General features: G+C 41.9%; 2 protein-coding genes across 7 annotated transcripts in view; both read right to left on the reverse strand.

The window, feature by feature from the left end:
• LOC308074505 (heat shock protein beta-11-like) overlaps window positions 1-25,151 on the reverse strand; it is a 150,189-nt gene that overhangs the window by 111,722 nt on the left and 13,316 nt on the right. The window lies entirely within an intron of this gene.
• On the reverse strand, window positions 467-24,038 carry LOC308074495 (piggyBac transposable element-derived protein 5-like). Of its 6 annotated transcripts, none has more exons than XM_080413952.1 (13): window positions 24,002-24,038; window positions 20,997-21,074; window positions 16,685-16,756; window positions 15,421-15,513; window positions 13,859-13,930; window positions 12,761-12,826; window positions 11,037-11,108; window positions 10,749-10,820; window positions 8,560-8,643; window positions 6,753-6,875; window positions 4,648-4,746; window positions 2,933-3,527; window positions 467-1,823 (listed from the first exon to the last, which is right to left on the reverse strand). In XM_080413952.1, the coding sequence occupies exons 1-13, from the start codon at window positions 24,030-24,032 to the stop codon at window positions 737-739; spliced, it is 2,544 nt and encodes an 847-aa protein (XP_080270078.1). In that variant the 5' UTR covers window positions 24,033-24,038; the 3' UTR covers window positions 467-736. The 6 variants fall into 6 exon arrangements, with proteins under 6 accessions (XP_080270078.1, XP_080270079.1, XP_080270077.1 ...); XM_080413953.1 differs by having other exon boundaries at window positions 10,749-10,817; window positions 15,421-15,516; XM_080413951.1 differs by having other exon boundaries at window positions 15,421-15,516.

Below are 25,151 nucleotides of genomic sequence, written 5' to 3' on the forward strand. Positions count from 1 at the left end.
CTGAGAATGATCCCAGGATCACCCAAGAAGAAAGAGTACGCCCAGAGATTCCGTGATCACAACAAAATGCAGCTGGTTTCGTTTAGTGTTATAGGATTTATAAAAGTAAAATTGTCTCTGCTTTCTGTTGTTTTTGTGGCGAAAACAAGCCCCCCCCCCCAATTCTACGAGACCCCCCTACGTCTTTTGAGGCGCTCGCCGGGTGGATTCGCTGTGAAAAATAATATTCTATGATTTTTCAAAGATTAGTAAAAAAAACGCTCAAAATCGCTGGCAAGGGCAGCTGTAGACCAGGGGTCTTCAACGTTTTCAGGCCAGGGACCCCCTAGCTGAGATAGAGATGAAGCAGGGACCCCCTCTATAATGTATAAAATTGTGTTTCTGCTCTTTTTTCCCTCTACACCTATACCTCTTTGCCAAAAATAGCAGATCTACAAGCTTTTAGATCTGCTATTGTTGGCTAAAGTTCTCCTCAGAAAAGGGATGCTAAAATTCAAGTGGTTAATGTAAAACCAAAAAATCCTATCACACAAAGATTTGGCGGACCCCCTGTAGTAACTCTGATGACCCCCTAGGGGTCCCGGACCCCCTGTTGAAGACCCCTGCTGTAGACGATGTTTAAACTCTGGCAGTTAAAGAGTTAAAAGGAAATGGTTAAGGAACCTGAATCGTTAAAATCCTAAAGGAGGCCAACCGTAGGCTTTAGTGTACTGAACAGTACGCCATCATCATCATCCTACAGAAATCGACGGACGTGTTTGCCAAAGCACTCCATGTGCAGAGCCTCGTCGCACTGTCTGCAGCCGTAGACGGTGCGGGTGGCACTCCGGCACTCCTTGCACATCTTCCTCTTGTCGAAGACCTTCTCGAAGTCGTGCTCCTCCGTGGGGGGTCCCTCGGGCGCCGAAGAGACCCGGGGAGCGCGCCTCGTGGTCACCGGCACGGTGAGCTCCTGCGCCAGGTCCTCCAGCCAATACTTGTAGCCTCTGTACTTGGTGGTGAAGGGTTTCCCTCCGACGCTCTTCGCGGCGATGTACCCGTTGTAGCACGCGACGGACAGGAAGAAGAAAAAGATCCTCCTCCACCATTTCTGCGAGCGATGCTGGAACTGATAATACCCGACCATCTGCTCCAGCAGATCCACGCCCTTCACGTGCTTCTGGTAGTCGGAGATGCACGCCGGCACCACGGCCTCGGGCTGGTTGTTGGACGCGCTCTTCTTCCTCTTCACCGAGCCTTTCTCGGTGGGATCGTGGTAGTTGGACAGCACCGAGAAGAACTTGGCGTCGTCCTGCCAATAGCAGAGCGTGAGGTCGTCCTTCTGGGCGACTTTGATCTCGGGATTGCCCAACCAGGCCTCCTCGGTCGTCTGGTTCTTCAGGAACCCGCATCTGTTGGAGCGCACGTCGCCGCAGGCGTTCAGCCCTTGTCTCTTCATCTCCTGGAAGAGCTCCACCCCCGAGAAGGAGTTGTCCATGAAGACGGACAGGTGAGAGCCGTAGTACGGTCGGGCCAGGTCCATGACGACGTGCTGGGCGAGAGCCCTCTCCTGCGTCCGCCCGCGGCCCGTGCAGACTTGGAAGTTCGTGACGTAGCCGGTGGAGCTCTCCGCCATGACCCACACCTTGACGCCCTGTTTCGTGTGTTTGTGGGGGTGGTACCGATTTCCGAACTTCACCATGGTCTCGTCCACCGTCACGGAGCCGTTCACTTCGTAGAGCGACTGGAACTTGCTGGAGAGGTAGTCGAGAAACCATCGCATCTTCCACAGCCGGTCTGAGCGGTCTACGTCGTCTGCGTGGTTATCCTGCAGGTGGAGATACCTGAAAGTACACACAGATGTTCACACAAGTACAGTATGTGAGTTGCTTTGGATGAAAGCATATATGACACACTTTAAAGGGATAGTTCACCCCCAAAATGATTTTTTTTTCTATCTATTAGTCACCCCATAGTGACTTGAATTCATGGGTATTTTGGGGTTTTTATCGCATTCCTAAGCCAATAATTTGATGACATTTTGTGTCTCCTACCGGAACCGCTGCCGGTCATCAAATTATTGTCGTTGTTGTTATTATCCATGAGAAATTATTATATGGTGTATACTGCTTATTCGTATTGTATTGATGTCGAGCAGACGCCACTTAAATCCATATTTTAACTTTTGGGTTTTATTTTGTAAATTAATACCCTACTTTGTCATACTACAAGTGTCACACGAAAATAGCGAAAATAACAGAACTACAAGCTCAAAACGTGTGTCTCGCGCTTGTAGTTCTGCTATTGTTGAAATTTGAATCCCGAAATGCAACCGTTTTCGACGTATTGCGTTTCCACCCGACAGCAACAATATTACACTGTAGAGCAGAGGTCTTCCACAGGGGGTCCTCAGAGTTACTACAGGGGGTCCGCCAAATCTTTGGGTGATTTTTACATTAACCACTTCAACCAAGCATCCCTATTCTGAGGAGAACTTTAGCCAAAAATAGCAGATCTACAAGCGCACAACGCCTCGCGCTGCGAGGCGTTGTGCGCTTGTAGATCTGCTATTTTCGGCAAAGTGGTTTAGTATAGGGGGGAAAAAGAGCAGGCTAAGTACAGAGTGAAAGGTCAGGTTTACTAATTATTGTTTAAGTGCATGGTTAAATGTCTGGAAATACACATCAACATGAATCCAACATGATAGTGCTGTGATAGTGCTATGAAATCTATGAAAAAATAAATATTTTATACAATATATAATGGGGGTCCCTGCTTTATCTCGCTCTCAGCCAAGGGGTCCTTGAAGACCCCCTGCTGTAGAGTACTTTTTAAACTTGTGCGATGATAAAAAAATACTACTACTATCATCATATCATCATTTATTATCATCATCGTTATAATTAGCATCATCAGCAAACAATTAGACTATTACCAATATAATTTTTATTACCTCCAAATCATGGCAAATCTGTCCCGTGACATTAGTTGGGAAAAATTGGTTTGGAAAAGCCATTTAGTTTTTCGCCAGTAGTCTCTCCTGGTCGGCAGCTTGAGAATCCCCATGGCGATGCACAGCCCGATAAAAGTCTTCATTTCCATCACGGAAACGTCCGCCCACTTTTTTTCTTTCCTGGACGTCTCCGCCAATCCGCTCCTGCTCTCCTGCGCGTACGCGTTCGTCTCCGTCACGAGGCGCAGGAACAGCTCCTCCGTGAACATCTTGGAGAACACCTGCAGCGGCGTGGCGCCGTCCGGCAGGTCCGCCTTCAGCCCCGGCTCGCGGTCGAACGCCCTCTTCTCGCGCGGGTGGTAATCCTGCGTCTTCCAATTGGCCTGGAACTCGCCGACGTCCGCCTCTTCGTCTTTGACCAGCACGACTCTCATCCACTCGTTCTCGGGCTCGGCGGGCATGCCGAACTCGTCGAAATAATTGCCGCCGCCGTCGAAATCCTCGATGTCACTGCCTTCACTCATTGGCCCCTGTTCCTCCATCGTCCCCTGTCCGTCCGGTGGCCCCTGTTCCTCCCCTGTCACTTGCAGAGTGGCTAAAACAAGGTAAACAAAAAAAACATATTATTAGTAATAATAGAGTCTAGTTTACGATAGAGGGCGCTCTTCCGCGGCCTGTGAATGATCCCAGGATCACCCAAGAAGAGCACACCCAGAAATCACGTGATCACAACAAAATTAAGCTGGTTTCGTTTAGCGTTATAGGATTTATAAAAAAATCGGATCGCTTGCGTGTTTACAAAGAGTTGAATGCGCGATTTTAACGGATTCATCTTTGTCTGTGGCGACGTGAAGAAAACAAAAAAACAACAATAAAACGCTGGCACTGGTGAGTACATTATGAGATTAAACTCTGGCGTGGAATGTGTTAAAGGGCAAGACCACTTTGGTAGAGGTTTGGGTTGTGTAGTTACCTTGCCATGATGTAACTCCAAAGGTGGGCAAGAAATAAAAAATAATTGCTCCATTGATTAGATATTGATCATTCAAAATATGCTCCTCATTGACTTACATTGTACAGTAAAACAGCTCTCAAAGTCACTCTTTTAGCACATAAACGAACGCAAACCAAGTTGATTCAGACAATATAGAACATCACCAAACCCAGTACTGTTTTTTTTTTTTTATAAAATTGTCAACTTCCTGTTAATTTTGCCATTTTTAATAAGTAGAAAACCTGGACTGGATCCGCGGATCCGGATCCAGATCTTCAAATAGTAAAATCAACAGGAAGTTGACATTTTTATTAAAAAAAACAAACAGTACTGGGTTTTGGTGATGCTCTATATTGTCTGAATCAGCTATGTTTGGGTTTGTTTATGTGCTAAAAGAGTGACTTTGAGAGCTGTTTTACCGTACAATGTAAGTCAATGAGGAGCATATTTTGAATTATCAATTTCTAATCAATGGAGCAATTATTTTTGATTTCTTGCCCACCTTTGGAGTTACATCATGGCAAGGTAACTACACAACCCAAACCTCTACCAAAGTGGTCTTACCCTTTAAGCAGGCAGGCTCTATTAGCTCAATGGTAAAGATTTCAGGACTTGTGCAGGGCACCGGGTTCATTGAGCAGAAATAACAACATGAGACCATAAAACGCCTGGTCGAAACGAGAACAGATAAAATGGAAAAGAAAGACGGCATGAAACTTACTGATGTCCCAGTCATCTTCAGGCTCCTCCTTGACAGTGACATCAGTGGCTGGGTCTGGAGAGGTTATCTTCACCTGCAGTCTGGACTCCACACACTGGTCTGGAAGGAATTTAACAAGGACTTTAATAGTATGGACTTTTGATACATATCTTATAAATGAACACAACCTCAGGGAATTAGTCTCCCCACAATCCTCGACCCGCAACCTCCAAGCTCTTCCAACTCTAATCTCTCAAGAACAGATTCAGAGCTGCGCTACTGAATCTGTCGGGAGCCCCGTTCAGAGCGCGTGCGCGTTAGCTTACAAGTGGGCGGTGCCTTCAGATCAGGAAGCAGGCTGCGCTTTACCCAATCAAATGTAGTGGGCGGGACTTACTGTCTTGTGCGCTCGCTTCCCTCTGAAAACAAAGCGAAACTCATTTAACGATAGCGTCCTCGGAGCAGACAAAACCACAGAAAGATGTTCACATTTTTAACTTGCTCTTTCATCATAGAAACGAGTGGGCTTATAACCAAAACGATCCATGTTCTCTGGGAGAAGTGGTGTTAGTGTTCCGTGTAGAAATATTGTTAGTGGGAATGAAAACATAAGCGCACCACCGGAAGTGGAGCGCTGAGGGCAGACCAAAAACACCCTGGTTTCCTTGCTCACGGGTGCTACGTTCAGCTCCTCCCAGAGCCAAGTGAAAGAGTAAAAAACAGCAGAGGGCGCTGTTTTTCCTTTTTATTTGGGTTGGGTTCCCAGATTGTTCGAACACTAACCTCCTCAACAAACAAAAAAAACAAGACCAACCTACGTACCATGGGCGAGACCGGGGCCTTCTGCTCTAGCCTGGCATGGCCAGACTAGTTTCACTGTGTAGATATTAGTCTGGAATCCCTGAGTGGAACCCGCATTTCCAAGGGGCAAATTCAAAAAACGTCTCTTGTGATAAACCCGCCCCATATTTGCAGATATAGTCGGTTGACTCTTTTAACACATTGCGTGCCAATCGTGTGATCTACGCGAACCTAAATAATTGCACAGCGTAACAGTCGCGTTTTTTTTTTCCTCGCACATTTCATTGTAGGCCTCCCTCGCAGTGACACATTTCATTATAGCACACCCCGGATATGGAAATATCCGTATCCGGAGATTTTCGTTCCCACCCGCCGTCGCTCTAAATCTTCCCCTAATCCGCCATTATCTCGGTTGTTGTTTTTCTCCTCGCTGATCGCTGTTTTAACATGAACCCCGACATCTGCAAGTCTTCTCTGGGCCACTCACACAGCTACCCTGTGTGTCTACAAACAGTTTAACGCGCGATCTTAAAGGTATTTAGCGAGGTCTGTGGCGACGTGAAAAAAACTAAAAAACAACAATAAATCGCTGGCACTGGTGAGTACATTATGATATTAAGAGAGGACTAAAGACCTACCTTTTTAACAAAGCATTTTTTTTTTTAGCTACACTGGTGTTACCTCTAGGCTTTATGCCCTCATGTTTTAAATGTTTTGTTCAGTTTCTTAGATGTTTTTAGTGGTGTGATGATTCTTTTTTATGCATTTGCTTATTGTAGCACTTTGAGATTTTCACAAATGTAAAGTGCATTATAAAATAAAATAAATCCATTATTATTATCACTGAAAAGCTGTGCTGTTAAGTGAATAATCTCAACATCAAAACACCCAAGAAGCAGCGTGGAAGCATTTTACTCTATAATAGGTGATGGCAAAATGATCTACTAGAAATATGGCAAATATGGTTTGTCAACATTGTAGGAAGCAACTTAACTTCCTAGTTCCTACTGCAACTACAGTATGCAGGGGTTGGGGCAAGGTTATGTTATGGTTAACCCATTTAGACCTGGAACGCATCTGTGTCACTTTAGGTTTCTTTGGCTATTCAAAAATAGCAGATATACAAGCTCATAGCGCGGCACCGAGTGCCGCGCTACGAGCTTGTAGATCTGCTATTTTCGAAAAAATCGTAAAAAAAAGTTTTATATTTTTTTCAAAAATCTGTTAGGATTTAGAAAACATTCTAAGAATCGCCTCAGGTCTTAAAGGGTTAAGGAAGAACACATCAAGAGACCTTGATGTGTGTGTCAGAGAGAGAGAGTCACCTGTAGAGCTGCGGATGGAGACAGATGTCAGAGCAGACTGTGCAGGCGGAGAAAGTGGATCCAGGTCTTCGTGAGGCAAGTCTGTAGCTCCATCTATGGCCCTCATGGAAGCTGCATACAAGTCTGAGTCCAATATAAAGATCTATGTATTATTATTATTATATTGTTATATTCACCAAAGAAAGCTAACTAGTGAATAACTTTACTGGCCCGGAAACAGTAGTGAGAGACTACTAATCTGTTCACTGAGCCTTTATCTATTCTAGACTACTATTCTCATGTACATGACTGGCAATATTCTCTCTCTTCACTCTCTCACAACATTCTATTTCTTTCTCTCTCTCTCTCTGTCTCTCTCTCACAATATTCTCTTTCTCTCTTTCGAAACATTTTCAAACCATTTTGATATTAATCCTGAGACTTGAGCGGAGTGTTATTACCGCATTTAACCACTTGGTGTCGCACTTGACTCAGGAATATAATGACAGTGCATGAATGACAACAGAGTCACAGTCACACATGATTTCTCACAACCAGTGGTGTAAAGTAACTAAGTACATTTACTCAAGTACTGTACTTAAGTACAATTTAGAGGTACTTTTACTTAACTGGAGTATTTCAAATGTTCAATACTTCTACTCCACTACATCTCAGAGGGAAATATTGTAGTTTTACTCCACTACAATTATTTGAAAACTTTAGTTACTAGTTACTTTGCAGATATACATTATTATATTATGAAACACACATTAACCACTTTAGCCCTATGTTATGCATAGGCTATTTGAAAATAGCCGATCTACAAGCTTGTAGATCTGCTATTCGCGAACATTTTAGCACTTTTACTGTTGGTACTCTAAGTACATTTTGGTGCCAATACTTGCTACTTTTACTGAAGTAAAATATCCTGAGTACCTTTTCCACCACTGCTCACAACCATTCAGCTTCACTTTCCCTCTTCTAAAGTTTAAAATCAAAATAATAAATAAAATATGACTTTTCTCACGCAGTTTACATGTTGCTTCGCTTAGTTTTTTTTGTTCTTTTCTCACCACTTTCATCTGCTTCAAATCCAAAATGTTGCCATGTTGGCAGTTTACATTTTCGTTGACACTAAATGAGTTGCTGTCACTAGATACCAGCATCGGAAAAGCTCTGAAACGCTGGCATCGATATCGGCGAGTATGCCAGATCGATGCCGATCCTATGCCACGTCATTGATCACACATAGATGTTTAATTTACAGTAATATTTTGAATGTTGATGTTGCACGACTGTACTATTACTGTCTTACTGTACTATTCGCTATTCAGTGGTTCTCAGCCAGTGGTCCGGGGACCACCAGTGGTCCTTGAGGAGTTTCCAGGTGGTCCCCAGATAAATGATGTAGAGTTGGTAACCAAATGTACCCTTTATAGATCTTTAACTCTTTGAGAGCGTAAAATGAAACCAAATGGACCTTACGGGTCCATTTGGTTTCATTTTACGCTCTCAAGAGTTAAATTATTGTTAAACATCTGCATTACTTAATTTAGAAGAAGTCTACACAATTAGAGAATGTGGAATAATTGTTATTTTGAAAGAAATCTTATCCAATGATAACAAAATATTCCAAGTTTTGGGTCTGAGAGGCTAAGATCTCATCAAATGGGTCCGTGGCTCAAATGCCGAATACATACTGGACCTTGATATGAAATAGGTTGAAAACCACAGATTTACATGCTTGTTTTCATAACTTGGAGGAGCTGCACCTTAACTCATTATGAATGGAGTTTTCAGTGAGAGTCAGTGTCAGAGAGAGAGTCACCTGAAGAGCTGACGGATGGTGGAGCAAGCCTAGCCAGGTCATCGTGAGACTCGTCTATAGATCCAAATATGGCCTTGATGGAAGCTGCAACACATGGTAAGTCATCATATGGTAAGTCACTGGTTAGTCATCATATACAAAAGTCTGAGTCCAATATAAACATCTGTTTATTATTATTATTATTATGTTTTTATATTCACCAAAGAAAACTAGTGAATAACTTTACTGGCCCGGAAACAGTATTCAGAAAAACATTTTGTTATTAATCCATTCAAACGCATCTCTGTTTTTAGATTTCTTTGGGTTATTCAAAAATAACAGATATACAAGCTCATAGCGGATCTGAATTTTTCTGGAAAAATCGTGGAAACTGTGTGCAAATCTTTCTATATATATATATATATATATATATATATATATATATCTATATATATATATATATTCTTTTTTTAAGCAAACATTTATAACTCAAATCTTTGTTTCTGGGGATTCTACAAATGTCTTCTAAATCCTAACAGTTTTTTTTAAATAACGTTTGTTGCTATAATATCAGTGGTTCTCAAAAATGCTATGTATTTGGCCGTGGACCCCCATCTCAAAATATTTTGTTCCAGGGACCCCCAGAAGTTGTAACAAAGTTAAAAATGTTTATATTCAAAGTTTTGCAAAAAAAAAATGTTCACTTTAAAAATATATATATATTGAAAGATTTGCACACATTTTCACGATAAAAAAATAGCAGATCTACAAGCTCATAGCGCAGCACTCTATGAGCTTGTATATCTGCTATTTTTGAAGAGCCAAAGACATCTTAAAATGACACAGATGCGTTCCCGGTCTTAAGGGTCAATCCTGAGAACTTGACCGGAGTGGTATTACCGAATGTAACCACTTGGTGTCCCACTTGACTCAGGAATATAATGACAGAGCATGAATGAATGACAACAGAGTGATGGTCAGTCACACTGTTTCTGGTTTCTCACAAACGTTCCGCTTCACTTTCCTTCTTCTAAAGTTTAACATATAAAAAGTATATATAAAATATGACTTTTGTAAAGGAGTTTACGTGTTGCCTCATTTAGGGCTTTTCATCTTTCTATCATCTTTTTTTCTCACCACCGTCATCTGCTTCAAGTCCAAAATGTTGCCATATAGCCAGTTTACATTGTCTATGGCACTAAACTAGTTGCTGCCCTGTCACCTCTTGTCACGCCAACGTTTGCTCTAGTACTGTGATTAAAAGGTAGGTTAAATTATATTTTTTGGTTAAAAATATATATAATAATAATATAAAAATATATATAATTTTCCTCTAAGCACCTTAACGTCCATTGTCTATCATGCACAGTATAAGTATAACATGCACAGTATACAATACATTGCTGCTATGCTCAGGCACCTTAGTTTAGTTTTTAGTTTTTTATTATCTCAGGTAACTTGTAAATATGTAGATAACTTGTCTGGCCTTCTGTTGCTCTCTTGTTTTGATCTCCTTCCCACTTGCCCCCCACCCCTCTTCTTCTCCCCCCCCCCCTCTTCTTTCTATGGAAACTAACGTTGCGATGGGAACGATGTACAAAAAAGAATTTCACCCACTTTTTTACCTTGTAAATCTGTGATGTGACAATAAAACTGATTCTGATTCTGATTCTGATTCTAAAACAAAAGAAAGTTCAGGTTAACTCATTCACTGCCTCTGACGTAATTGACGTAATTAACCAATACTGCCACTGACGTAAAAAACGTAATTTAATTTTTTTCAAATTTCACCCAAAGACCAAGGAGATATGATTTTTCGAAGATCTAGACTCCCATCCACTTCCTTGTTAACTTAAAACTGAAAAATTCTGTATCTCGGCTCCTGAGTACTTTTTTTTTTTCAATGAAAAATCTCTGTCAGTGTGCAAACACGGCCAGCAATAATTCTGGCAGTGAATGAGTTATCCTGAAAATGAATTTTCATGTTGACTCCTGTTACTGAACAAACACTCTATGGCAATAAGTACTCAGAATATAGAGCTGTTTAACACTAATTTTAACCAAAGAAAATCATTTAGCCTTTAAATAAACGGTGGCGTGCTGCCAGACGAACCCAACATGTGTTTTTACTCTCATAACAACATAAGAACCTCACACTGGCAGGCAGTGAGCAAAAAGCAGCCCTTCCTCCCTTGCCCTGACTGACTCACCGGTTTCACCAGGCTTTCCTTTTCTCACAGTACTCCTCCTGACCCGAGTCTCTGTTTTATCATGAAGGTCTTCTAGGGAGAGGGAAGAAGACTATTTTAGCATATAGCAGGAATTATGTTCAATATGAGCGGGTGGCTGAATATACTTCAGTTTACAAATGTGCGTCTAATGAATATTCATATATCAGGCCAGCAATGTACGCTATTATTTTATTTCCACTCTCATAGCAACATAAAAACCTCACACTAGTGAGCAAAAAGCAGCCCCTCCCCCTTGCCCCGACTCACCGGTTTCAACAGGCTTTCCTTTTCTCATAGTACACCTCCTGGCCTGAGTCTCTCTTTTATTATGAAGGGCTCCTAGGGAGAGGGAAGGAGACTTTTATTATGAAGGGCTCCTGGGGAGAGGGAAGGAGACTTTTATTATGAAGGTCTTCTAGGGAGAGGGAAGGAGACTATTTTGACATATAGCAGGAATTATGTTCAATATGAGCGGGTGGCTTAAAGAAGCCATTTTGGGTGTTTTTGTTACACAGAGAGTGAGAGGGTAAAATACATGGACCACGGGGTCCATTTGGTTTCATTTATATCCTCTCCGAGTTAAATTTACACTGGTAGATCTGTTGTTAAGTAAACAGCAAACACAATAAGCCCCCGAATCGGCATTTGAGTCAGCAAACCGTTCATTTTACTGATCGTGACGTAACATTATATTATAAAGCGTATATTTGTCTGTGCGCCGATGGGTGCCTGTTGATGCTTTGTTTGTCTCAACCTTGTACAGCACTTTGGTCAGCTTCTGTTGCTCTATAAACAAACTTTGATTAGCGAGCGAGGGAGGACCTGCTCACACTCACAGACAACCCGACCAGTTACCAATAGATGCCGGGTGGGATGGAGAAAAACGGTTGGTGGCCAAAGATAAAATCGAGAACTGGATCAAGAAACTCCGGTGGTTCTGGCAACATATTGCCAGAACCACCTAAATCTGCTTCAGTTTTACAAACGCGTGAGTCGCGACCGAGTGCTACAATATTTTTCATTCGTTTCATTGATAAGATCACATCAGCAGGCATTACTGCTGCTTTCACTCAGTTTTCTAATGAATTTTCATACATTAACGCCAGCAATGCATGCTATTACTTTAGGATATTCTTTATTTCCACTTGCACTTCCAATTGCACTATGAATAAAGTGTGGGGTCGCCAAAAAAACTTTTCCCTCATAATGTGGGGTTGTGGTATAAAAAGGTTTGAGAAATCAAAAATCTAAATAACAATCTGTACATTGAAACTATAGGATACCAGGTAAACAATGAACCTAGCTAGCATCTGTATAAAGAACATGCTATATGGCAGGGGTCTTCAACGTTTTCAGCCCAAGGACCCCCTAGCCGAGAGAGGCGAAGCAGGGACCCCCTCTGTATTGTATAAAATGTGTGTTGCAGATTAAACTATTTTATACATAAACTTTGTTTTAACTTGGTCTGCTCGTTTTTTACCCCTCTACACCTATACCTCTTTGCCAAAAATAACAGATCTACAAGCTCACAACGCCTCGCAGCGCGAGGCGTTGTGAGCTTGTAGATCTGCTATTTTTGGCTAAAGTTCTCCACAGCAATGGGATGCTAGTGGTTCATGTAAAATAATATATCACACAAAGATTTGGCGGCCCCCTGTAGTAACTCTGAGGACCCCCTGGACCCCCTGTTGAAGACCCCTGCTATGTGGTATTATATATCAACATTGTACAACATGTGCAGCTTGTAGATCAGCTATGTGTACTATTTTTTCAACAAATGACAGAGAGATACAGAGAGAATGAAAACGACTATGACGATTATATTTGTGACAGGACTACATGTGCACACGCTCATCTTAAATAAACTGTGGCGTGCTGCCAGTGCCAGATGAACCCAACATGTATTTTAACTCTCTATAATAAAATAAAAACCTCACACTTGCAGACAGTGAGCAAAAAAAAGCAGCCCCTCCCCCTTTGCCCCGACTCACCGGCTTCAACAGGCGTGGCTTTTATCACAGAACACCTCCTGGCCTGAGTCTCTCTGGTGGTCAGGGCTACTAATTGGAATGATGGGATAACATTAACATTTTATTAGAAACAACGTGTTCACTACAAGAGGGCAGTTCTCGTTTTCCAGACATTAGGCTCATCCCTAGATCTTGCTTCATAACTGTTTGAAGTACAAAACATTAAAGGAGGAGTTCACCCAAAAAATTCAATTACACACCCCATGAAGCCTTGATTTCATGGATTTATTTTAGTTTTTGTAGCATTCCTAAGACAATAATTTGATGACCGTGTGTATTTCCGGTAGGAGACACAAATAATCTACTTTGTGTCTCCTACCGGATACATTAGCCGGTAGGAGACGGGAATCAAATTATTAGCTTAGGAATGCCGGTAGGAGACGGGAATCAAATTATTAGCTTAGGAATGCGACAAAAACAAAAAAGAATCCATGGATCCAAGGCTTCATAGGGTGTGCAATTGATAGAAAATAAGTCATTTTTTGGGTGAACTCCTCCTTTAATTTTTTTTTTATTTTTGGGGGGGGGGGAAACGTCCAGAACCCAAGATAACGTGATCCGAGGATTTACTGCTCCATTCACTTCCTGGTTAACTTATTCCTTTAAAATCCTGTATCCCGGCTCCTGTGTTTTACTATGTATTTTTGGCGAAACATGCTATTTTCAACTGGGTATAACAAGAGAACGGGAGGTCACCATGACGGAAGCACAGTGATTTCCTCGGTGATTAGCAACCATCAGGGGATCGATCATACTGGAGATAAATATTCTGTGGTTCTTGAAAGATTGGTCAGAATGCTGTGAAACTTTTTCAACATGGTGACGATTATGCAAAAAATAATTAATAGTTGCAATTAGACGATTATGTATGAATTGTGACAGGCCTACTCATGGTCTACTGAGCACAGATTTACTGATCCTGAAATGAAGAAGAAGCGCTTACTTATAAAATAAATACTGCTGCTGTAATAGAACAGAGAGAATACTTTTGGGGGGAGCAATAGTGTTTGGACTGAATGATGTGTACGTACCCCCAAAATATAGGCTACATTTACTCACCGGTTTCAACAGGCTTTTCTTTTTTCACAGAACACCTCCTGGCCCGAGTCCCTCTTTCATTAGGAAGGTCTTCTAGGGAGAGGGAAGGAGACTGTTTTGACATCTCTCTCTATACTACAATTAGCGCCGGCTAGGTGGAATGTGAGAAAAAGCTAGGTCGGCCTGCTCGCATCGCACACCACATGTCTAATTGCCTCCACATTTTCCACTAAAATCTAGCATTGTTTTTTTGCTTCACACCGTCTACTTTTAATTGTTCACTTACCCCCATTAAGACCTGAAGAAGCATCTGTGTCATTTTTAGATTTGAGCTAAAAAGTATTATTTTACACTTTGGCTATTCAAAAATAGCAGATCTACAAGCTCATAGCGCGGCACCGAGTGCCACGCTATGAGCTTGTAGATCTGCTATTTTTGAAAAATCGAGAAAATGTGTGCAAATTAATATATTTATATTCTTTTAAAGCGAACATTTTTAACTCAAATCTTTGCTTTTGGGGGGTCCCTGAAACAACATATTTTGAGATGGGGGTAGGCGGCCAAACTTTCATTCATTCATTTTGGGGGTCCTTGACATGAAAAGGTTTGAGCACCACTGATATAGCAACATATACGTTTTTCAGACATTTTTAGAATCGTCTTCAGGTCTTAACTCATTGAGTGCCATTCACGTGTTTCACATGTTTTATCACTATGGTGCAACGTGCCAATAAGGTGTTTCACGTGTTTTTGAAAAAAAAAAAAAAAAAAAAGATAAAAAAAATAAGGAAAAAAAAAAAAAAAAAATTCGGAACCCAAGATATCATTATCTGAAGATTTGCAGCTCCATCCACTCCTTGTTTAACTTATAACTGAAAAAGGCTGTATCTCGCTTCCAAAGCACTTTTTTTTCCAGACTATTGATTGGTGAGATACTGACCTACCCACGTTTAATCAGACTATTGATTGGTGAGACACTGACGGGGCTCAGTAGGTGTTCGCTCACCCCGAAACATGAATTACGATTCTGTGACTATCGGTACATAACTCGGACGGCGCCGAGTCGGCTCAAGCGAACTTCGCAACGTTCGGCACGTCGGCAACTCGCTCGCTCGGTGGTGCCTCTCGTGGCTCAAGTTTGCTTGCGACGCGGTCCAAAACTATACTTTATACAAAACGCCTACTGAGCCTGGCGTGGGTAGGTCAGTACCTCACCAATCAATAGTCTGATTAAACGTGATAATGTCCCATTCAGTGCATTGGCAGCGTCCGAAATGGGTGTATATGCGTGTATATTTTTCGAGCTACACAGCGCATGAGTGGAGCGTGGACACGGACACAGCTGTTCCAACGAAAAACAAACACACACAACACGCCCGACATATTATAACTCTATGAACACACCATCACTTTCAAATCAATGGTGCCTTTTGCTGTATTGTACAAACGTACTGGTGGAATTGGGACACTTGGCGAAACCTGGCCACAGCGAGACCTCTGCTCCAAACTTTTTTTTATGGCCACAGCGGAACAAAATCTTCCGTGTGCGCGGCCAGTCAGACAGTACTGCTACATTTACTCACCGGTTTCAACAGGCTTTGCTTTTCTCTTAGTACGCCTGCTGGCCATTTTCCCTTTTTTATTATGAAGGTCTTCTTCTTCTTCTTCTTCTTCTTCTTCTAGGGAGAGGGAAGGAGACTATGTTGACATCAAAGCAAACTGAATGGTCAGGGCTACTCGTTGGAATGATGGAATAGCATTTACATTTTATTGGAATCAAAACGTTCACTACAAGAGGGCAGTTCTCCTTTTAGGAGACATTAGGCTCATCCCTAGGTCTCGCTTCATAACTTTTTGAAGTACAAAACATTCACCATGATCCCATACTCGGAGGGACTGTGGCATCCTTATTAGCTGGTTGGGTGTCAAACGATGTAGACCACTGAGCTTAGTTTGATGGCAGTGTTGCCCGATTTTGGCAACACTGCCATTAAAGAAGGAGAAACAAGCCCAAAATAAGCTACTAGGCTCAAGTTTTACCACTTTACATCAGCTATTTGAAAATAGCAACGTGTCGCATTGCGACGCTTTTAGATCTGTAGATCTGCTATTTTCACAAAATATTTAGGAAAAAAGTGAAATATTTTGAATATTTTTGAAACATTAAACAACACAAATGTGGTACGGGGGGTACAAAATTCACAAAATATTTTCAGATGGGGGTCCGCGGACAATTATACATTAATTTGGGGGTCCTTCACATCGCAAAATGTGAGAACCACTCGTTTAAACAATATTAGGAAGCAAGATCAAATAAACAACTACACTTTAGAAACAATCCCCAAAAAAACACACAACCCGCAGCTACCAACATTTACAAGCAACTTTACAGGAAAACAAGCCCAGAGTCTTATAAGTGTGGTTGCACTTTACAAGAGAGGAAAATGAGCACGCAAAGTGCATGAAATGCAGCGCAGTCCTTTCGTGCAAAGGTGGTAGCACGTCGACTTTAAGGAAACGTCTCCAACAGAAACACAAGGTTAAAGGGATAGTTCACCCAAAAAAAAATAAAAAAATTCTACCGATTAGTCACCCCATGGAGACCTGAATTCATGGACCAGCGGACTGGTGGCAGTGGTTCCGGTAGGAGACACAAAGGAGACTCTTTGTGTCTCCTACCAGAACCGCTGCCGGTCATCAAATTATTGGCTTAAGAATGCGACAAAAAATATATATATATCCATGAATTCAAGTCTCCATGGGGTGACTAATCAATAGAAAAAAAGTCATTTTCGGGGTGAACTATCCCTTTAATCTAAGTTGACCCTCCCCCTTGCCCTGACTCACCGCTTTCAACAGGCTTTTCTTTTTTCATAGTACACCTCCTGGCCAGAGTTCCTCTTTTACTAGGAAGGTCTTCTAGGGAAAGGGAAAGGAGACAATTTAGACATCAAACCAAACTGAATGGTCAGGGCTACTTATTGGAATGATAAGTAGCTATAACCATTTACTCATTTTGTTTATCATATTTATGAACCAACGATCAAAGCAGAAATTAGTAACACATTCATTCAGAATGTCAGGGTGCATGTATGCCCGCGCATGTGCGCGCAACACAGTGTCATTTTAGATTTTTAGCTATAACAATTATTTTATACTTTGGGCTATTCAAAAATAGCAGATATACAAGCTCATAGCGCGGCACCGAGTGCCGTTCTATGAGATTGTAGATCTGCTATTTTTTGGGGGGAAATCGTATAAATGTGTGCAAATCTTTGAATATATATTTTTAAAGCGAGCATTTTAACTCAAATCTTTGCTTCTGGGATTCTACAAAACAACAGTTTTTTTTTTACTTATGTTGCTATAATATCCGAGTGAAAAAGTTAGAATATGGAGATACAGCAGGACGATCTCCCCCCAACATAGCTGGTGAAGGATGCTAAGATCTTGGTAATTAGGGGGTCAGGTCATTTGATGGCAGCACAGTGGAATTAGACCCCAGCACAGCACCTGCTACTTGTAGGTATGTATGCATGTATGAACAGTCGCGTAACGAGTCAACAGTATGCCCCGACACGAGGCGGTCACAGCGGGCCCTCATGAACGCGCATGCACGCGCGCGCATGTGCGCCCGGACTGCGCGGTTATTAGTGGTTTTTATTTTTTCGCAGGTTTGTGACGGATTTCGGGTACATAAACAACGGTTTTGTAACAATGTTTATTTATATTTTTTGGGTGGGGAGGTGCCCCTAACGTCATGGGCCCCAACGCAACCGCGTTGTCTGCGTGACGGTAGTGACGCCCCTGTGTATGAATATGCATTACAACAGTGGTTCTCAACCTGCGGGTCGGGACCCCCAGGGGGATCCCCAAATGATTTGGGGGGGGGGGGTCCCCAGATGACAGTGAAGGACTTTTAAGACCTTTTTTAGTACCTCGAAAAGAAAGAAAAGAAAATGGCCATTACTGCATCAAAAGTAATCAACATACTATAGTATAAAAAATTGTCAATTGCCGAGTCATCAGTGCCCATACCCGAGGTGGGGTTGGCGAAAGGGCCTCTCTGTGTGGAGTTTGCATGTTCTCCCCATGTTCCCTAGGGTAGGTACCCTCACAAAAACATGCAGTAATCCTGGTCACTATACTGCCTCCCCCTGGCCAGCCGGGGCGCCTGATGGAGGGGAAAGGAACTGGTTGGAATAACGTGTTCCTTCCACGCGCTAAGTCCTACCAGGGAAACTCTCCCCTGTCAGGTGACAAGTAGACTGAGAGAACGAGCCCAATCGATGGTCTTGAAGGGCGGATCCAAACCCAGCCGCCCGGATTCGTGCGGGGCTTCCTATTGCTTCACCAATCTATGTCCCCGCCTCCCCTCCCCTCCCCCATCTCCCCCCGGCCTGTGCACGGAGCACGCTGACGTCACCAAATTTAGAGCGACGCCCCTCTGCACTCTGATTGGTTAGGAGATAACAAGGTCCTAAGACCATCGTTCCTGCATGGCTCTCCCAGGCTTTTTTTCTTTTGTAACAAAAAAAAGCATGGGTTTCCGAGGCTAGGTGACAAGAAGGTCAGTTGGCTCTCATGCATTGAAGGAGGCATGAGCTCGGCCCTGGCCTCCCTAGGTTGGCAGAGGGAAGGTAGTGCCCAGGATTACATAGACAATTGGCACTGGGTGTAAAAAAATTGGGTTAATAAATCGTGGGATAAACATTTAGGGGAAGAAAAAAAAAAGGTCAGTTGGCTAAATTGTCAAATAATATAAGAAAGAGGCAAACATTGTGAAAATAGCAGATCTACAAGCTCACAACGCCTTGCTTTGCGAGGCGTGGTGAGCTTGCAGATCTGCTATTTTCCCAATATGTATCTGTGGAAACGAAAATTGAATGCCTCAACTCCAACAATTCCATGTGCTTGTCAGGGTGGGGGGTCCCCAGTTCAAATATGATTATTGTGGGGGGTCGCGGCCTGAAAAGGTTGAGAACCACTGCATTTCAACACTCCCTTCTCCCCTTTCTCCTTTTCTTTCACTGGTCTTTCTCTCTCCTCACTCTGTGCTCCTCAGTGTGTTCTCTCTTCACCCTTTTAGCGGTGCTCTTCCAAAAGACAGACAAAGGCCATTGAGTTGAGGAGTCCAGGGCGGGGCCGCCGTGACTATTGTGTTCTCTTCTAACAAAGTTAGCTTGGTGCTGGTGAATGTTGTTGTGACCTACTGTCTCTGTGCATCACCACTGCTCTCTATCAGCAAAGTCACTTTGTTTCAATACGTCAGGGTTCCCCCCAATTACTTTTCCCCAAGGGCCAAATTTTGTCTCGGGTACCAAGCCGAGGGCCAGGGGCATTGCGCGCGGGCGCCGAAATCGTGCACGCGCGCAAAGTGCGCGTGCGCATTTTTTTTGTTTTTTATTCGTTTATTTTTTTCTCTAATCGAGCTAATTTGACACTGTGTTATTTTAGGCCTGGGATTCTTAAATCCTGTGTTGAGGGTCACACAAGGAAAAAATGCACTCTGGAAACAAAATAAGTTGAGAATCAACCATTTACTTAAAATATTTGGTTGTTACAGTCTGCTTGAAAAGCAATACAGATTAACAGCAGCCAGTTGTACATACTGAAAATCTAAATAAGTCCAGAATAAACAATTTAATGACAGATGTGTTTGTTAGTCTGCTTGAACAGTAATACAGATATTATTTCTTCCAAAAAATTAAAAATAAAAAAAATAAAATTGTTATTTTTTTTATGACAGGAGTCGCCGCGGGCCGGACAGTTGCCTCTCGCGGGCCGCAAATGGCCCGCGGGCCGCCTATTGGGGAACCCTGCAATACGTGTTCAATCAGAGCCTCTTTAACCGCATCTGTGTTATTTTTAGATTTCTTTGGCTATTAAAAAACATTGCAGATATACAAGCTCATAGCGCGGCACCGAGTGCCACGCTATGAGCTTGTAGATCTGCTATTTTTTGAATAATCTGTGTGCTTGTATTATAGTATATCTGCGAATGTGTGCACATTTTTGAATATATATGTTACAGGACGATTGAATAACCAGGACGATTGAAGAAGGAGCGCTTGTTTTCAGGCAATTCTGTAAAACCAACGCTAGAGGGCAATGCAAGCCAGACTAGAGGGAGGGGGTGTGTGTGTGTGTGTGTGTGTGTGTGTGTGTGTGTGTGTGTGTGTGTGTGTGTGTGTGTGTGTGTGTGTGTGTGTGTGTGTGTGTGTGTGTGTGTGTGCACGCGCCCACACGCATTGTTTTAGTTTCTCCCTGAGACACACGCACGCACGCACGCACGCACGCACACACACACACACACACACACACACACACACACACACACACACACACACACACACACACACACACACACACACACACACACACACACACACACACACACACACACAGTGATCCATGAAAAGAACTATTCTGTCCCTATCGGTTTACAACTCGGACGGCGCTGTGTCGACTATCAGAGCATCGGCCGGTCAGCGTGGGCACTCGCGCCTCCTCGGCCTCAAGCTCTGCTGAGTCGGCGCGCCTCCGTCATGGACAATAACTATTATCACGTGCGTGTGAACGCGTGTTCAGCGTTCCCCTAGCGTAGCTTCCTGGTTGCTACGTGGGGGGGAATCTATGGGAACAACAACAGACAGGTCCGCGTCGCATCAAAGCCCCGCCTCGCCCCGAAGCCCCGTGCCTAAAAACGAGCGCTCTGTCTTCAATCGTCCTGGTTATTCAATCGTCCTGTGACATATATATGTTTTAAATTTAAAGCGAACATTTTTAACTCAAATCTTTGCTTCTGGGGGGGTCCCTGGAACGACATATTTTGAGATGAGGGTCCGCGACCAAATACATATAATTTTGGGGGCCCTTGACATGAAAAGGTTTAAGAACCACTGATTATAGCAACATAAGTTTTTCTAAATAAATGTAGGATTTAGAAGACATTAGTAGAATCCCCAGAAGCAAAGATTTGAGTTACAAATGTTCGCTTTCAAGAATATATATTCAAAGATTTGCAAAAATGTTCACGATTTTTGAATAGCCAAAGAAATTAAGAAATATAAAATGACACAGATTATTTCCCGGTCTTAATGGGTTAAATGCATCATGCTAAGTAAGTACCCCCAAAATATAGGCTACATTTACTCACCAGTTTCTTCAACAGGCTTTCCTTTCCTCTTAGTACACTTCCTGGCCATTGTCCCTCTTTTACTGTGAAGGTCTTCTTCTAGGGAGAGGGAAGGAGACTATTTAGACATCAAACCAAACTGAATGGTCAGGGCTACTCATTGGAATGATGAAATAACGTTTACATTTTATTGGATTCAAAATGTTCACTACAAGAGGGCAGTTCTTCTAGTTCCCAGACATTAGGCTCATCCCTATAGGTCTCGCTCCATAACTTTTTGAAGTACAAAACATTCACCATGATCCCATACTCGGAGGGACTGTGACATCCTTATTGGCTGGTTGGGGGTCAAACGATGTCGACCACTGACCTTAGTATAATGGCAGGATCAAAACCAGTGTTGCCAGATTTTGCAAGAGAAACATGCGGCCAATGTGTCGCATTGCGACGCGTTGTGACTGTGAGCTTGTAGATATGCTATTTTATTTTTTTTGCCACATTTTTGAAACATTTAACAACATGAATCTAGTACGGGGTCCCTGGCACAAAATATGTTCAGATGGGGGGTTCGCGGACAATTATATATCAATTTGGGGGTCCTTGATATCGCAAAATATGAGAACCACTGGTTTAAACAACATTAGGAAACTACACTTTAGAAACAAGCCCCCCCAAAAAAACACATATTTACAAGTAACTTTACAGGAAAACAAGCCGCTTATAATAAGCAGACATGGCAACACTGATCAAAACTCATGATTAGGGCTGTCACAATAAAAACAAATACAAAATGTAAGTTGATGGTTAATTGTCATACAAATAATTGTGATTAACTATTTAAAGGACAACTTTGTTTTTTTACAACCAAGGTTTATGTTTTAGCTTGTAATTAAAGTAAATAAAAGTTAAGCGTAATTTTCTTTTCATTTACTGCTTTCTATAGTTTTAGCAATTTTGCGTTTTTTTTTTTACAGTGGGCGGGGCCATTTGGGCAGGTGGCCAAATATGTCTTTTTTTACACAATAACCTGGCCATTTCTTTATTAGTATTTACAGTAGCTCTTCTAGCCCCCAATAACTCACATCTGGCCATCAAAGACAACTGGACCTTTTTTATTGTGTAAAAAATACATATTAGCCACCTGCCCGAATGCCCCCACCCACTGTAAAAAGAAAATCGCGAAAATTGCTAAAACTATAGAAAGCAGTAAATGAAAATGTTTTAACTCTCATCTTTTATTTACTTTAAGTACAAGCTAAAACATAAACCTTGTTTGTAAAAAAAAATAAAAAATCAAGTTATTGGCGTTGAATATTAGAACATTCTGAATACAAATTACAATGTTTCCAAAAAAATCCAAATATCTTTTTCACGTTTTAATTTTTTAAATAGCCGAACTACAAGCTCACAATGCATCGCATAGCCAACGTATATACAGTAGGTTTAAAGTGGATATAGGGCATAGCAGTGGCGGTCATTTAGTGGAGCCACAGATCGAAAGCCCATTCATTTTTACCGAAAATATTTATATATTTCGTTTTAGGCCTGGAACCAAGCCGGATAGCTTGGTTCCAGGCCTAAAACTAAATATGTAAATATAGGCTCCTGGGGAAACATGACCATAAAACATTTGATTCTGTGTCAAAAAATACTTGAATATTTAATTATATTATATATTATAATTTATTAAATATTTATAATAAATTAATATTAATTAATATTTTATAAAAAATGTTTTGACTCAGAATCATAATGTGTTGGGTCATTATTCACCAGGAGCCTGGATGGCTTGATTCCAGGCTTAACAAACATTTTTTTATATAAATATTTTCGGAAATCTCTATGGGAAAAATGTATGGGCTTTCTATCCATGGAACCACAAAATGGCCGCCACTGGCACTGCTATGCTTGATTGATTGATTGATTGATTGATTGATGTAGTTTATTTAGTAAGACATGAGAATAGTACATGACAGTACATAACAGTACATGGAAGTACAAATTCACAATACAAGGTCTACTAAACTGGAACTCTCATTAAGCACTAAGCTTGTTTAAGATGAGAACCCCATGCACACAAATCATGATGAAATATAAGAGGCAGACAGATATACACACTACTATACAGAATGTCATACAATCAGCTTTCAGGTTACTGGTATGAAGAGAGAAGAAAATATATATATATATACAAAAGAGGAAAATGAAGGAGGGGGGGCGGTAGGTTAAAACTTAGACAGGGGCCATTTTCGAATTGCAGCCTCCTGAAGGTGTATCTTTAGGGCAGTTTTGAAAGTGAGTAGGGTTTTACACTCCTTTACTCCTTTTGGTAGGGCATTCCACATTTTTGATGAATAGCATGAGAACGAGTTCATTCCCTTAGTTGAGCCAAATCTGGGTTGAACATGCTCTGATTGATTGATTGAATACTTTATTAGCAGTTTGCAACAACAACAAAAAAAAGCACAGGAAAGTACAGTTCAATACAAGGTCTGCCAAGAGGATTTTAAGTAAAGCCTATGGCTTGTTTCCATTGGGGTCCTTTGTACTCAATTCAAATGCTTCTTTTGTACTCAGTCTTGCTTATTTCTCTCGCAAAAATCTGGCAACACTGCTTGCTTCTAATGTGCACGTCTATCGGGTTTAGGAAACACATGATTCTGAATGTTTGCTACAACCGTTTCAAAAAGCTCTGTTCCTATGACAATCACTCACAAGCGCGCTCGAGCTACATTAGCTTAGCTACGTTAGCTTAGATACATTAGCTTAGCTACATTAGCTTAGCTGCATTAGCTTAGCATCACCCAGCTCCACACACACACACACACACACACACACACACACACACACACACACACACACACACACACTATACATAGTGGAGATACATAGTGGAGATAAAACGCCAACAGCCTGATGATGATAATGATCTCCATGAATAGAATAAACACCTTTATTTCATTATGGTGTGATATAAACACATGTAAAGATAAACTAAAAGCATTAAAAAGGTTTTATAGACTGACCAGAGGTCTTCTTCTTCTTCTTAACAACCATGTTGAATTGTTATTGTTGTTACTCACTCACTACGACGGGAAGGAGCTGGGGTCAAAATGAGCTCGTTACCGCCCCCTGCTGCTCCGGAGGGTCAATCACTCACATCCCATATTATCCCATATCCCATACTTTTTCATGTCAAGGATTGATTGATTGATTGAATACTTTAACAGTTTGCAGAAAGCCTATCGCTTGTTTCCATTGGGGTCCATTGTAGTCAATTCATCGAAACATAATGACAGACATTTATACACTACTAGGCAAAACATCATATAAACGAGTAGTAATCAAAAAGAAAAATATGTACAGTAAACAGTTGGGGGGGGGGGGGATTTCTGGTGATAGGCTTGAATTTTTTATGGGGCCAGTTCCGAATTGCAGCCACCTGTAAGTGCATCTTTTAGAGCAGTTTTGAAGGACAGTAAGGAGTCACACTTTTTGTATGACTGTTGGTAGGGCATTCCACATTTTGGTGGCATAGCAGTGGAACGAATTCAACCCCTTGTTTGAGCCAAATCTGGGTTGAACGTAATTTGGACCCATAAATCAATGTATATTTGGCCACGGAGCCCAATACTGAAAATATATTGTTATGCCAAGTACCCCATACAGGACAGAACTCTAAAATATGCAAACATTTTCAAAAATGTTAGTTTTTTTTTATTGGCTAATGTATAATATTGCTGGGGACCCCTTGGAACCCACTCAAGGACCCCTGGGGGTCCCCGGACCACACTTTGAGATCCCCTGCATTAGACCACAGACCACCATAACTCTTGAGTGTACAAATGGGTCCATTTGGTTCCATTTGTACACTCTCAGAGTTACAGCCCCATAAGGGTTCATTTGGTTCCTTGCCTATAAATGCCTAACTATCAATAATTTAGCTGGGGACCCCCTGGAACCCCCTCAAAGACCCCTGGGGGACCCTGGAACTCTTCACAATAACTGCTTTGGCTGGGCGTTTGTTGGCTTCCCTCAACAGTTAAACCAACCTGCTGCTGGGAAACCCACCCACCCACAAGAAATTCATAGATTGATTGAATACTTTATTAACAGTTTGCAAATAGTACAGTGGTACGATTATACAATGACGCTAAAAGGATAACACAAAAAGGT

This window comes from Gymnoscopelus braueri (genome assembly GCF_963280865.1).
Source record: "Gymnoscopelus braueri genome assembly, chromosome: 19".
Lineage (NCBI taxonomy): Eukaryota > Metazoa > Chordata > Actinopteri > Myctophiformes > Myctophidae > Gymnoscopelus > Gymnoscopelus braueri.